Raw genomic sequence first — 15,126 nt, 5'->3', positions numbered from 1 at the left:
GTTTAGCCTCGACACCGCAAAAGCACTTTACATTCATGGCTGAAAGGTTGCTGCTTAACCTGAAAAAACACCTAGGGCCTTATATCCTTTCCCGCGCTGACGTCACCGTGGCGTCGCGCGCGCGGGAGCCAATCCCTGTACCGCGTGACGTCACACCCCTAACCAGATATCTCCATTCCCATTGGCTAACACCACCTGTGACGTCACACACCGGACCATATATCCACCAATCAGAATCGAGCTTGACCACCCCTCCCCTAGCGGACCAAAAGCGGACCAAATATACGTATGATACTACTCATGCTATTGTCAACTGCCGACTTAAATCTTCGAAGCCTTTATCTGTCGTCTTTTACTTTTCGCAAGATTAAGGCTGTAAACTTTGACACGCTGAAAAATAATTAACGCAGCAATAAGCTTCACCATAGCCCTACAACGGATCTCAATGGCATAGCGAAGAAGTACAATCGGACTCTATCAACACTGCTTGATAGTCGGGTCGGATCCAGGGTAGTTTACGTGAGTTCCGGAACATACTCAAAGTTTTTCAGACCAAGTTATTTTGAACTTAAATGGCTTTTTTAAAAATACTCCGATCTCCCTAGAAACTATTGGCTTGTCTGTGGAAATCATTCAATCTCCTGTATTTTTGCTTTTTAATTTAATTAAACACGTAAAAAGATGCCTTATCGTCGTTATTATTCTTATGCGACTTCACGGAGCGCCCTGGATCACGAGCTTTGGATTTGAGCTTCGATCACTTTTCGGGAACCTTCGGAAATCCGTCGGATAAGATCGGAAAATATTGTCACCAATTTGCAAGCAAGGGGGTGGGTGAGGTGTTATTATAGTTAGCACTGGAACACACTCAAAACCTCGCGCGATTGGCTGGAAATTTTTTCATTGTGTTGGAACTCACTCAAAACCATTTTTGATTGGCTAACTCACTTGGAAACCACCGCGGAAACTATCGACAAAAGTATAAAAGGGTCTGTACCTCCCCTAACGGTCTCCTTTCGTTTGCTCTCACTAGAGTCTCAGTACTTGCATCGGAGTTTACGAAGGAATTAGTTAACAAATTGCACTAGTTTTTACTCTTTATGGCTCGTGCTCCTGTCTGTCGGGAGGAGGATTGTTTTCCCTACGACATTAGCTTTTAAGTCTTCGACAAGATCGCCAGATATTCGCCTCAGGACAAGTTGAAATTCATCGAAAATGTATGGAAACCATGTGAGCTTTTCGATTTCCCAGTGTCAATAGAGAATGGAAAATCTCGCAAGTTTGTTTTAAACTGGCTAAAGAAATATCCATGGCTAGCCTACTTTAAATATTACAATGGAGTGTTTTGCTTAGCTTGTGTTTGTTTCGGAGTTCAGTGTGGGCGAAACGCTAATAAGTTAGACAAATTATTGAAGTCTCCTCTTACAAATTGGACTTTGGCCGCTTCGCGCTTTACAAAACACGCGCAAGGAAATTGTGAAATTCACAAATTTTCTATGATTGCTATAAAAGAATTTAAGAAAATGATGCGAACAGAAGCTGTCCCGATAAATCTGCAGTTAAATAACATCGTTCAACAGCAAATTGCTAGAAACCGTTAGATCCTTAGGCTCTTTTTTAAAACAATTATTTTCTGTGGGAAAAACAATATCCCACTCAGGGGCTTGAGGGATAGTGACCCCACTAATGCTGCCCTAGCTGGTAATTTCCAGGCACTGCTTGAATTCCGGGTAGATAGTGGTGACCAAATACTAGAGCAACACCTAGAAAATGCACCAAGAAATGCCACATACATTTCAAAGACCATCCAGAATTAAAATGATATCAACTGTTGGTGCTCATATTTTAAATAATTTATCTCAGGAAATGAGAGATAGTAAATATTTTTCTGTAATGGCAGATGAAGCGGCTGACATAGCAAACAAAGAAAATCTTTCTGTTGTGATTAGGTTTCTCGACTCAACCAAAAACATCAGAGAAGAATTTTTTGGATTTTATATTTGTAAGGAGGGAACAACAGGAGAGGCCATCAAAGACCTTATAACTGCAGCTGTAGTAGACTTAGGATTGATGATGGAAGACTGTCGTGGCCAATGTTATGATGGCGCTGGCAATATGGCTGGACAAGTTAATGGAGCCTCCTCGTTAATGTTTTAGAATTTTGTAACTATTACAGACAGGACATGCCAAATTATATAGGTTTACAGGCAGAGCTTTTATTATGGGAGAGATTATGGAAGGGGAGGGATAACAGAGGAGAAGTGATTCCAGACACTCTTAAGGCTACACTGGAGGATATTGACAAAGATGCATATGTCAATATTTATTTCATGTTAAAGATCCTGATCACACTTCCAATTTCATCTGCTTCTTGTGAGAGATCCATTTCATCCCTTCGAAATCTCAAAACCTATTTGAGAAGCACAATGACTGAGGACAGATTGAATGGGCTGGCACTAATGTATACCCACAAAGACATGGATTTAGACCTGGACAGAATAATAGATTTATTTGCTCAATTGCACCCTAGGAGAATGAAAATGGCAAACATATTAACTTAAATTTTTGCACCATCTGTTTCTAGAGGGCTTGTGAGTTATGTTCCATCTGGGTCTTACCCTTAAATTGATGGAGAACAGCTACGGAAACTCAAACTGGTGCCTGTATAACTTTCTTAAAAAGTCATTTCTAGATGTTTTTTTATTTAGTGATGATTTCAATTTTTCTATTGACACTGGGATTTCATGTTAAGCTCAAATGGTTTACAAACACTTCCCTGGGCTCCAGAAGCTGCAGTTTCAAAGGATAAAAAAGGGGAGTATTTTTCAAATTATATATATGTTTTATAATCGTTTAGTACTTCTCATTTTTATAACTTAATATTAATGTTGTATTTTTCTCCAGAGCTCCAGTTACTGCAGTCCCCAAGGATGAAAAAGGGGAGTTTTTTTCAAATTATATTCTTTTTATAATCGTTCAGTACTTCTCTCTTTTAAACTATGGTAACAATGTTGTCTTTTTCTCCAGAGCTCCAGTTACTGCAGTCCCCAAGGATGAAAAAGGGAGTTTTTATTCAAATTATATTGTCTATAATTTGTACATATCTTTTGTATATGACATATGATATTACTATTGGATTTTTTTATTATTATTATCTTGAAAACTCCTGGACCAAGGACCAACCACAGGCTTGCCATCTATAAGTACCATTTTTCCTTCTCCTGCTCAAAGACAGTTAGTAGGCAGCTATATTGGACATAGACCAGTGGCACCGGTTTGGATTATAGATATTTTTTTGTAGAGCAAGGTGTTCCATGTACCACCTTCAACAAAATAAAACTTTTTTTTTTCCTTTATGATAGCATGTTTTTTTGTTCTTTTTGGGGGTAATAAACTTTTCTGAAAATGCAGAAAATGGCATTTATAAAGCTTGAAATTTCAAATTTTCTTGGGGGAGCATGCCCCCAAACACCCCTATTGTTGGTGTTTCGGTGGAAACTACTCACTCAAAAACCTGGATCCACCCCTGCCATGCTCCAGTGAAGAGCATCACTAACAGGCCAAGACTGCCATGGCGAAGACATAAAGTCTACGAAACAGATGCTCATTTGCATAAGCCACTGTCCGGCGTCCTCGATTCCATGCGACGCCATTTTAAGTCATTGTTTCACAAGGATGAGATAACTTATCAAGCTTTCTACCTAGCTCAATGATAATAAACCCTAGCCTGTACTTGAGCACAAACTTTGAAACATTTCAAAATTTAACGTGAGCAACTTTTCTAGCCCAAATATTTTAAAATTTTTTCAGGAAATGCAATAAAAATATAGATATGGTGGAAATGAGCTTCTGAGGAGAAATGCGACCGAACAGTGCATTTGGGGATTTTGAGTTAGAAGGCTGTTTTACTCGAAGTTTCTAAGATGATCGCAAAACTTTGTAAATCCATCATATTAACATGATCATTTCTTAGAAATCTTGAAGATCGGACGTACTTGGTTCTTTCCTTCACTAAAATTTATCGCATTATTGTTCGCAACAACACACAACAATTTCAATTTTTTTACTAACCTTTTTGGAGCACTGCAACATGCACTGCGTGGTTTAAATTAGTTTTTAAACAAGAGGACTCTCGATTTTAACCGCTTTAACCTGACAAATTAGGGACTATGGGTCACATGACAGTTTGATGACTCTTGTCATAGAGAACCTATTTTGCAAGTATCTTTTTTTTGTTAATATCAATAATTGGTCATATGTTTACATTTTGATTCGATTGAATCGCTTTGCTCTAAAGCTGGCAAAACAACTTTCATAAATTAAACAGCCTACACTATCATATAAATGGCATTTTCCTTCTTCAGGCGAAGTACCAAAAGTTATGTTTCTAGCTTCAACGAGGCTTAAGCAGTGCCGTACATTACTATTTTTGGTTATATCGATTTACCTACTTATTATGCAAATATTCAAAATGGCCGCGCGGAGTTTGAAACTTGAATTTGTTTTGTTAGCGAGACGTCGCATCGCAAAAATCGACCAAAACAGTAAAAAGAGGGTCGTTTGTGTTTTCTAATTATTTCTCGAATAAGGAAATGGTATTTCATAACGCCTGATTTAGTTTTAGCTACTTATCCGAATAAGGAATATACTATGAAGAGGATTGTCAGTGTTTGCTCATCATTTCTCAATAAAGGAAATGAAATTTCATAACGCCCGATTTCGCTTTAACGACTCCTTTCGAAAGAGTTCTCGAAAAAGGAAATGGTATTTCATAACTCCCGATCTCGTTTTAACTACTTATCAGAATAAGGAATAGACTACAAAGAGGGTTTTTTATATTTTCTAAACATTTCTCGAATAAGGAAATGGAATCTCCCAACGTCCGATTTCGTTTTACGACTTATCCGAATAAGGAATAGACTAGAGAGAGGGTTCTTTAGTACTTTCTAAACATTTCTCGAATAAGGAAATGGTATTTTATAACGCCTGATTTCGTTTTAACTACTTATCCGAATAAGGAATAGACTAAAAAGAGGGTTGTTTGTGTTTTCAAAAAATTTCTCGAATAAGGAGATGGTATTTCATAACGCCTGATTTCGTTTTAACTACTTATCCGAATAAGGAATAGACTATGAAGAGGATTGTCAGTGTTTGCTCATCATTTCTCAATAAAGGAAATGAAATTTCATAACGCCCGATTTCGCTTTAACGACTCCTTTCGAAAGAGTTCTCGAAAAAGGAAATGGTATTTCATAACTCCCGATCTCGTTTTAACTACTTATCCGAATAAGGAATAGACTAAAAAGAGGGTTTTTTATATTTTCTAAACATTTTTAGAATAAGGAAATGGTATTTCATAACGCCTGATTTCGTTTTACGACTTATCCGAATAAGGAATAGACTAAAGAGAGGGTTCTTTAGTACTTTCTAAACATTTCTCGAATAAGGAAATGGTATTTTATAACGCCTGATTTCGTTTTAACTACTTATCCGAATAAGGAATAGACTAAAAAGAGGGTCGTTTGTGTTTTCTAAACATTTCTCGAATAAGGAAATGGTATTTCATAACGCCTGATTTCGTTTTAACTACTTATCCGAATAAGGAATAGACTAAAAGAGGGTCGTTTGTGTTTTCTAAACATTTCTCGAATAAGGAAATGGTATTTCATAACGCCTGATTTTGTTTTACGACTTATCCGAATAAGGAATAGACTAAAGAGAGGGTTCTTTAGTACTTTCTAAACATTTTTAGAATAAGGAAATGGTATTTCATAACGCCTGATTTCGTTTTACGACTTATCCGAATAAGGAATAGACTAAAGAGAGGGTTCTTTAGTACTTTCTAAACATTTTTCGAATAAGGAAATGGTATTTTATAACGCCTGATTTCGTTTTAACTACTTATCCGAATAAGGAATAGACTAAAAAGAGGGTCGTTTGTGTTTTCTAAACATTTCTCGAATAAGCAAATGGTATTTCATAACACCTGATTTCGTTTTACGACTTATCCGAATAAGGAATAGACTATGAAGAGTATTGTCAGTGTTTGCTCATTATTTCTCAATAAAGGAAAGGAAATTTCATAAACTGACTGTTTATGTTTAACCTTTACGCCTGTTCCATGTAAACCGGCTCTTTGCGTTTTACCTTTACGCCTGTTCCATGTAAACTGACTGTTTGTGTTTTACCTTAACGCCTGTTCCATGAAAACTGACTGTTTGCGTTTTACCTTTACGCCTGTTTCATGTGAAAATGACTGTTTGCGTTTTACCTTTACGCCTGTTCCATGTAAACTGACTGTTTGCGTTTTACCTTTACGCGTATTCCATGTAAAATGTTTGCGTTTTACCTTTAGGCCTGTTCCATGTAAACTGGCTCTTTGCGTTCTACATTTACGCCTGTTCCATGTAAATTTGCTCTTTGCGTTTTACCTTTACACCTGTTCCATGTAAACTGGCTCTTTGCATTTTACCTTTACGCCGACTCCATGTAAATTGTCTGGTATCTGGCTGGCATTGACGACACCACTCGTTCGGTTTAGCATCGTTTTGCGCAAAACAGTGGCCATTGATCAAGCAGCTACAGTATCCTTAAGTGTTTACTTTACGTTACTTCTAGGTATATAACATTACATTAACACTAATATACTATTTTAGCAAAGTATTATCAATTGTGTGAAGGTAAATTAACTAACACAAACATTCACGTAAGGGATGCGAAGAATGCATTTAATATTCTGTGGATTTTCCTATTCTTATAATGTCACCTCGGTCAACGCTGTCGTTGCCTCCCTCAAGAAGCTCGTTTACAAACTGCTTGCCTTGCGCTGTGAGTCTGAAATCCAAATAAAAAAACTGCAAGTTGAGATATTATTCTGAAATTACTTCGAGTTTTAGCACTGAAGTCATAATACAGAGGTGCTTCACGCTCTTACTTCTTACGGCGCGTTACAAAATAGAACGAAACGCCGTCGAGGTCTACCGTCGCCCTGGATTCAAATACTTCATGCTTTTATAAGAATGTACTCCGTAGTTTAGAACTGTAAAGCTGCTTGTGCTTCCAAACGTCCGCCACCAAAAGCAAGAGTATTTACAAATCACGGAGGAAAGAAATCCAAAATCGAGCCAGACAATGCCGCAAAAGATAATAGCATCGACGTTCCTCAAGAAACAAAAGCCAATGCGAATGTGAGCATGAGGAGAAATACCGTAGGAACTCAGACTGAATACCCGAAATATTCTCTGCGCTACCGTTGCTTAGTTCTATTATTAAATTAGAGACCTTACGCAAGAACGGGACGGCATCAAGAATGGCGCGCGCGCTCACGAACTGCTCACTCAACACGGCGTGTCGTCCGCGACGGCAAATCTAGAACGGCATTTTCCTATTTTTCGCGTTCTACATGCGCTGTCAGGACGTCCTTGCGTAAGGTCTCTCTATTTTATAAAGTAAAACGATAAAAACAAAGAAGCCTAACTTCGACTTACCGAAGTTTTGCAACACTTCTGCCTCGTAAAGTCTTGGTGTGTTATCTGCTGCAATGCAATGAATACCACCGATACCAAACCACCCTGGCGCAAAACTTCACTTCCCCTGAGAACTGTTAACTCGCAACGATCCCCTGCGTTGTTCAGCCACTCCACAACAACAAATTTCTTGGAGGTCATTTTGATTTGATCACTAAAATTCGATAAAATTCCCTAAAATCACGGAGATTCGCTAAGAAAATGCAACCGGTACAATCCAACGAAAACCAGTACAAGTCGGCGACATCCCAGGCAGCCAGCAAGGGGTGAATGACGTATGCAAAATAGCGGATTCTGATAGTGTCATAACAAGCCGCACGCTCTGAACAACGGAATTTTTGACCCCGGCCCCTGTAAAATGCAAAAGTTTGTATCAAGGGCTTGATTCACAATGTTGATATAAGTCTACAGCGGGCGGGAATTAATTTGGTTCTATATGATTATTTATGAGTTTCTTAATAACTGACCTTTACCCACGTGAACCTCGAGGGATATAGCGCAACATCAATCAGAGGGAGGAAATTAGCGAAAAAAGGCAAAATTTGACGGGACAGAAACACTCATCGGGTGATAAAAATAAGCAAAAATATAACTGGGCAAAAAACACTCGGGTGTTAATTAGCAAAAAAATATGACAGAGCAATTCTATGGCTATTCTATTCTATCAGGGGATCACGTTTAAAACAAAAAAAAAACATATTATGATCATTTTGAGATTCAATGTCCAATTCCACGGACGAATCACACCAGTTTTTTTAAAAAAGCGCGCTGTTTTACTGTGTTTCAAACAAAAACTTGACTTTACTAATTTGTGTGATATTTATAAGTGATCATACGATTCGTAATTGCGCTCGTGTGCTTTAAATAGAGTCTCAAATTCGCCCTACGGGCTCGTGCAATTTATGATACTTTTTGAAAAATTACACTTGAACTAAGAAGTCACGTGACTTCTTATTTCAAGTCGCCTCTTCCAGAAGACGAAGACTTTTAACTGTGAAGTAAAACAAAACAAAGCCCGCTTAATACGGACACCCCGATAATACGGAGACTTTATGAAAGTCCCGAGGGTGTCTGGGGTTCCACTGTATTTATATTTTTAGAAGAGTTTTATTCATTTAATTTGTCAAATGTTGTTTATTGCTTTTTCTGTTTTTGTTTTATTTCTATTGTTTTATAAGCCGCTTTAAAACTATGCGTTTTAGAAATGTCATGCATAACTTAACAGTGCTTCAAATTCGGATAATTTTAATACAGTTAATTTTAAATGTTGAAAAAAAATCGCAGAATATCCAAAGGTCGACCCATGCGTATCAAATTCTTTTGCACTAGTTTCTTTTCTCAAGCCGGACGGTCATGCTAAAACATTGAGATGATAATGAAACGTTCATGGGAATCAGTTTAAGGCATATCGGCGAAAAGGGGACACAAGACGGCGTATTTAGGGACGAGCTAGGTGCTATGCTCGATTGATGCAAGGGAGCGAGGCAGAATGTGCTTCATTAAACGCGCGATTGAGATTATTACGAAAATAAACCACTTTGTTATGGAATCTGGGTAAACCCCAAGAGTCGAAAGTCATAGACTCGAGACTTATAGGCCAAAGTCGAAAAGATATCTAAAATATCGAAGAGTTTTACTTTTGACATATTTCAAATATCTTGTTCGACTCTCGGCCTATCAGTCTCGACTCTAGGGGTTTACCCAGACTCCTTTGTTATGCAACGCGTCATGTGTGTTTGTTTTGTAAGGGGAGTTATCAGTAGCGCTGTTGGGGTTGTGGGGCTCGGATTATGAAGTGGATTATGTTTGTTAACTGTGTCTTTGTTCGTATCATCGGCCCAAAGATATGGGATACGCGTAGTGTCGACACGAAGTGCCGACGAAGGATGCACGATGTGCATCTCCCTCTCTTCGGAAAGCATTCGTTAAATAGGAACACATTTATCCGTGCTCCCTTGATTGATGTGCTCATTTTTTTATGATTGTTAATCCCTTCTGTCTATTGGTATTAGTAAATCTATCAAAATGATGGGGGGGGTCTGTCCCTTACTCGGTGGAAAATAGTTTTCGTGTTATAGATGGTACCATTCTATAGAATTTTAATCGAGTTAACGGTATTGTCGAGTTATCGAGGCCTAGATCCCTCGGATGATATCAAACTCTCACACTTTAACAAATTCATAAATCTAAGTCTGAACTTTTTAGAATATTTTTCAATCACTTTTTATAGCTGGTGATATTCGGGATATATTTCCCAGGGGGGGAGGGGAAGGGGGCGTTCGTATACATACCCTGAGGACACAAGTGCCTGTCTTGCTGCACCTCATACAGACGGAGTCGTACGATATAAACCTCATCTTTTGCTTACTTGCGTCGATCTTGTTGTTGGAGATCCTAATGTACAGTCCTCCCGCGGGGGTCCCGGGATTGTCGTAGTCCCCTATCTTCGTTGGAGGGTCCGGAAGGCTGCATTTGACCCCAAATAAGTCAAACTGTTCGCCTTGTAGCTCGTGTGGTGATGAGTTTGGTGTCCAGTTGTTGCCATACACCTGATATGAGATCAATCACAGTTTAGAAACTGACAACGGGACTGTGAGATAAACCAAACTTATTTTTTTCACCTTGAATTCGTTTGCGTGACATGTGAGATTCTCTGAAGGTATAAATCCATCACCAAAGATGTTGGTCTTCTTGCATGGCCTCCTTCTAATGTCACACAGACCCCCATCGTGAATCCTAGGAGAACCATCGACTTTAATCACACATCGAGAAGATAAATACTGTTGTTTTTGTCATTGTTGATAATGGTGAAGATAGTAATGAACGCTGGCAAGGAAGAGAAGAGGACGACGATAATGATGAAGATAATGATATTGACAATGGTTACGACGACGATGATAAGGATGATGATGATAATGATGGTGATGGTTATGGTGATGGTGATGGTGATGGTGATGATGATGATGATGGTGATGGTGATGGTGATGGTGATGGTGATGGTGATGGTGATGGTGATGGTGATGGTGATGGTGATTACGATGTTGATGATGACGGCAAAGAAGACACGTGATGATGATGATGATGATGATGATGATGGAAAAAATATTATAATGACTTTCCAGTTTCAGCCATATTGCCTTGGTCATGACGATATTGTTTGAGGGTCATTACCATATTGTTTGAAGGTCATTACCATATTGTTTGAGGGTCATTATCATATTTTTTGAGTGCCATTATCATATTGTTTGAGGGTCATTACCATATTGTTTGAGGGTCATTACCATACTCTCTCAGTCATAGACTTCGCCTCTCGGTCTTCTCTCTCTATTACTGCAGTTTGACATATAAAGCGCGTACACAGGGGGATGCGCAGGGTGCGTGCGCACCCCCCTTGGCGGCCAAAAAGTGGGCCATTTCTTATTAAGGAATCTTCAAATACTTTGCTTTTTTCAGATGATACCTATTGCTGTGCACCCCTCTCGGCAAATCCTGGGTACTTGGCTGCATATTCTGTGTACTCTCGCAGACGACTGTAACTAAATCGCCTTCTGGTTTCTGCCATTCAATCCTTAGAGCGTTTCAGCTGGCCAGCACTGAAATGGTTTCCAACCACGCCACCTCCCCTTAAGGCGCTGACCAATCAAACAGCACCAAATTCCGTTACATTGAATCATGGAGGCCAAAAGGCGATTTAGCAGTTGGAATTCGTTGACACAAGTTCGCCAATATTGAAAACTGCAGAAATGATACGGAAACGATGAGTTGTTTACATACCCTAGAAGTTCTGGTTCTGTGGTGATTGACATCTTACCGTTTGTTTACCTACCCTAGAAGTTCTGGTACTGTGTCGATTGACATGTTACCGTTTGTTTACCTACCCAAGAATTTCTGGTGCTGTGGTGATTGACATGTTACCAGTTGTTTACCTACCCTAGAAGTTCTGTTACTGTGTCGATTGAAATGTTACCAGTTGTTTACCTACCCTAGAAGTTCTGGTACTGTATTGATTGACAAGGAGCAGTCTAGTGATGTGAAACCTTCTTCGCAGATACAAGTGCTGTTTGAGCAGTTGCCATGGTTACTGCACTCGTTAGGGCAAAGGTTTTCTACGATATCTGAAAATAATGATGATGAAAAAAGAGCTTATTGATATGATGAAGATGATTGTTGATATGAAATAATTGAATGGTAATCCTCTAACAAATTTACCTTTGCATAGACCAAAATAACTCCGGGAAGAAAAAGTGTTCATTGTATAATCTTGTCTAATCTTGGATGACTCAAACAAACTGAATTTGTGTAGCATATAATTTGAGAAACAAAAATTACAATGTCAAAGTAACAGCTGCAAAGTACCGATCTATCCAATCTATCCACCCGTCCGTCCGTCCGTCCGTCCGTCCGTCTGTCTGTCTGTCTGTCTGTCTGTCTGTCTGTCTGTCTTCCGTCTGTCTCTCTGTCTGTCAGTCCGTCCGTCCATCCGTCCGTCCGTCCGTCCGTCTGTCCGTCTGTCCATCCGTCCGTCTGTCCGTCTGTCCGTCTGTCCGTCTGTCCGTCTGTCCGTCTGTCCGTCTGTCCGTCTGTCCGTCTGTCTGTCTTGTATTGGTGCGCTAACTGTACGTTGTGTGCAAAGGCTTTGCGTTTACCTGCGGGGGGTTCCGATGGGTTGCCCTCAGCATCCTTGGTGTAGAGCGTCAGGTTGTTGTAAGCCTCGTCTTGGCAGCCGCTCTTCAATGATTCCAGGGCCGACACAGCGAAACCGGCATTTCCTGTTACCTGGTGCATGGGTTATATCACGTTAATACAACTCCGCGAAGCTCCGTGTCAATCTGTGTCTATGGTCTGCGCGCTGCGTGGAACTGAAAACTCACGACTTTAGGGACTTTAATCAATAAAATGCATCACGCGGCCCGGGATGAAGCCGAGGCGGCATCCACATTTGGCAAAGCACTGCAACTCTTTCCGACGACAGTGTCTTCGATGAGTGTTTTGCAGAGGCGTGTCGCATTTTGTCTTGTCATCCTATCCATCTCGATACTTCGTCTGGCTCGGATCCTGCTCTTAGCGTGTCTTTCATTGTGTTCGTCTGTGAAATAGTCAGCGTCCTGCTGGTCCATGCTGAAATCACTGTACGTCTCACCCTGCCCTTCAAACTACTCTGGAGGTACCTCCACCCCTGGGGGGTTCTGTGGGTAGATGATTGCCGAGAGTGGTTTACAATCCTCCACTCTAGTTTCTCCGCATGCGCAGAACGTTTTCTCCATGATCTGGTCTGGGAGATGGCTGGACGGCAGAATGTGGAAGTAGCTTTCATGCGGTTGCTTTCTAGGCACATACAGTCGATCCCATTAACGTTTTACAAGAGAATAGACGATTAAAAAGTCCATTAAATATATTCAAGATATCTCCCATTCGTAATGGTGGGGCTGGGTTTGAAGATTTACAGGGGCGGATCTAGCTTTTTGCCATGGGGGGGGGGGGGGGGGGGGGGAAGGGGGGTTGACCACAAAAAAGGATGCTCCCATACTTAAAATACCTACAATCACATACAATATTCGACAAAACACACACACGCACACACACGCACACACACACACACACACACACACACACACACACACACACACACACACACACACACACACACACACACACACACACACACACACACACACACAAATAGATCACTACAATCACATACAATATTCGACACACACACACAAATAGATGTGCCCGCTAACAGACCATTTGATGGACTTCCAAGTAATACTTTAGTTTTTAGAGCAATAAAGGTTTGGAGCTAGAACATTGAAAAAACCTGATAAACTTTTTTCGGGAGTGCGTAAATAGCAGTGTTTCCCAAAAAAAATGTTTCATGAGTTTTCCGTAAGCCACTCAACAATCAGTCATTTAAGAAAAGATGCAAGCCAGCTTGAGAATCCCATCTGAATCATTTTGGTACTTTTGATCATCCGCCTGACATATTGACAGAATATTATATTACTGCAATGGCCCAGGTAAAACTAAAAACTTTGTGGGCAAAATAAGTTGAGTACACCATGGTCTCTTGATACAAATACTATAGGAAAGTTAACGAGCATCAATATCTATGAGATCTGTAACACTACCTCCAACTTAGTCCAAATCTTGTCGCATCCGCATGTGAATGGCCATCGCCTCCGTGTTGAAACTCGTCGTTTAAGTCACCATTCATGTTGCCACGAATGCTGTTTGAGTTCTTGAAAGCATTCACTTTGATATTCATTCCCCAGTCCAACCTTATGACCTCGACCTTCGTGTCAGAAGGGAGAAGTACCTACAAAAAGGTCAAAATGAAGTTCCTTACGTAAACGCCTAGGAGCACGCAAGTACAATTTTCATCATAAAGTAGACGGGGGTGTCGTCCTATTTTTAGGGTATAGCATTCTACTAGGTACTACCCGTAGGTGTTTAAAGATCCTTCCTATTCTGCTATCCCCTGAAGATTCTCAGCCTAGATGAAAATACGCGAAAGTCGTCAGAAAAATGGTGTGCTTGATACCAATGGATAAAATAAGTACAGCGGTAACTATGGTTAACACAGGAAACCCGGTAAGATCGCCAGAACACAGGACACCCAGTAAAAACGGGGAGAGTGTGTGGGGAGTGGGGGTGGGGGTGGCTTGCTTCAACACAGGAAACCAAGTAAGTACGTCAGGGGCAATGGTTAACACAGGAAAACCGTAAGGAACACTGGGGGTAAGAGTAGACACAGGAAAGCCGGTAAGAAGGCCGGGGGGCTAAGGTCAACACAGGAATCCTGGTAAGAAGGCCGGGGGGCTAAGGTCAAACACAGGAAAACCGGTAAGACGGCCGGGGGGCTAAGGTCAACACAGGAATCCTGGTAAGAAGGCCGGGGGGAAATGGTCAAACACAGGAAACCCGGTAAGACGGCCGGGGGGCTAAGGTCAAACACAGGAAACCCCGTAAGGAGGCCGGGGGGCTGAGGTCAAACACAGGAAAACCGGTAAGAAGGCCGAGGGGCTAAGGTCAAACACAGGAAACCCGGTAAGGAGGCAGGGGGGCTAAGGTCAACACAGGAATCATGGTAAGACGGCCCGGGGGCTAAGGTCAAACACAGGAAACCCGGTAAGGAGGCCGGGGGGCTAATGTCAAACACAGGAAAACCGGTAAGAAGGCCGGGAGGCTAAGGTCAAACACAGGAAAACCGGTAAGAAGGCCGGGGGGCTAAGGTCAAACACAGGAAAACCGGTTAGAAGGCCAAGGTGCTAAGGTCAACACAGGAATCCTGGTAAGACGGCCCGGGGGCTAAGGTCAAACACAGGAAACCCGGTAAGGAGGCCGGGGGGCAAATGTCAAACACAGGAAAACCGGTAAGAAGGCCGGGAGGCTAAGGTCAAACACAGGAAAACCGGTAAGAAGGCCGGGGGGCTAAGGTCAAACACAGGAAAACCGGTTAGAAGGCCGGGGGGATAAGGTCAACACAGGAATCCTGGTAAGACGGCCGGGGGGCTAAGGTCAAACACAGGAAAACCGGTAAGGAGGCCGGGGGGCTAAGTTCAAACACAGGAAAACCGGTAAGAAGGCCGGGGGGCTAAGG

The 15,126-nt window shown here is 41.1% G+C and overlaps 1 protein-coding gene and 1 long non-coding RNA gene across 2 annotated transcripts; both read right to left on the bottom strand.

Moving 5' to 3' along the window:
• Positions 1–6,709: 6,709 nt before the first annotated feature.
• Positions 6,710–8,043, bottom strand: LOC116611724. Its single transcript, XR_004293632.2, has 2 exons — positions 7,488–8,043; positions 6,710–6,834 (listed from the first exon to the last, which is right to left on the bottom strand). It is a non-coding gene; the product is annotated as an uncharacterized LOC116611724 (long non-coding RNA).
• A 1,462-nt stretch (positions 8,044–9,505) lies between these two features.
• LOC116611732 (von Willebrand factor D and EGF domain-containing protein) lies at positions 9,506–12,333 on the bottom strand. Its single transcript, XM_032372236.2, has 4 exons — positions 12,173–12,333; positions 11,509–11,641; positions 10,148–10,262; positions 9,506–10,075 (listed from the first exon to the last, which is right to left on the bottom strand). The coding sequence occupies exons 1-4, from the start codon at positions 12,309–12,311 to the stop codon at positions 9,740–9,742; spliced, it is 723 nt and encodes a 240-aa protein (XP_032228127.1). The 5' UTR covers positions 12,312–12,333; the 3' UTR covers positions 9,506–9,739.
• Positions 12,334–15,126: the final 2,793 nt, after the last annotated feature.

This window comes from Nematostella vectensis, chromosome 14, assembly GCF_932526225.1.
Source record: "Nematostella vectensis chromosome 14, jaNemVect1.1, whole genome shotgun sequence".
Classification (NCBI taxonomy): Eukaryota; Metazoa; Cnidaria; class Anthozoa; order Actiniaria; family Edwardsiidae; genus Nematostella; species Nematostella vectensis.
The sequence above is the reverse complement of the archived record's forward strand: the minus strand, read 5'-3'. Positions and strand labels throughout refer to the sequence as shown.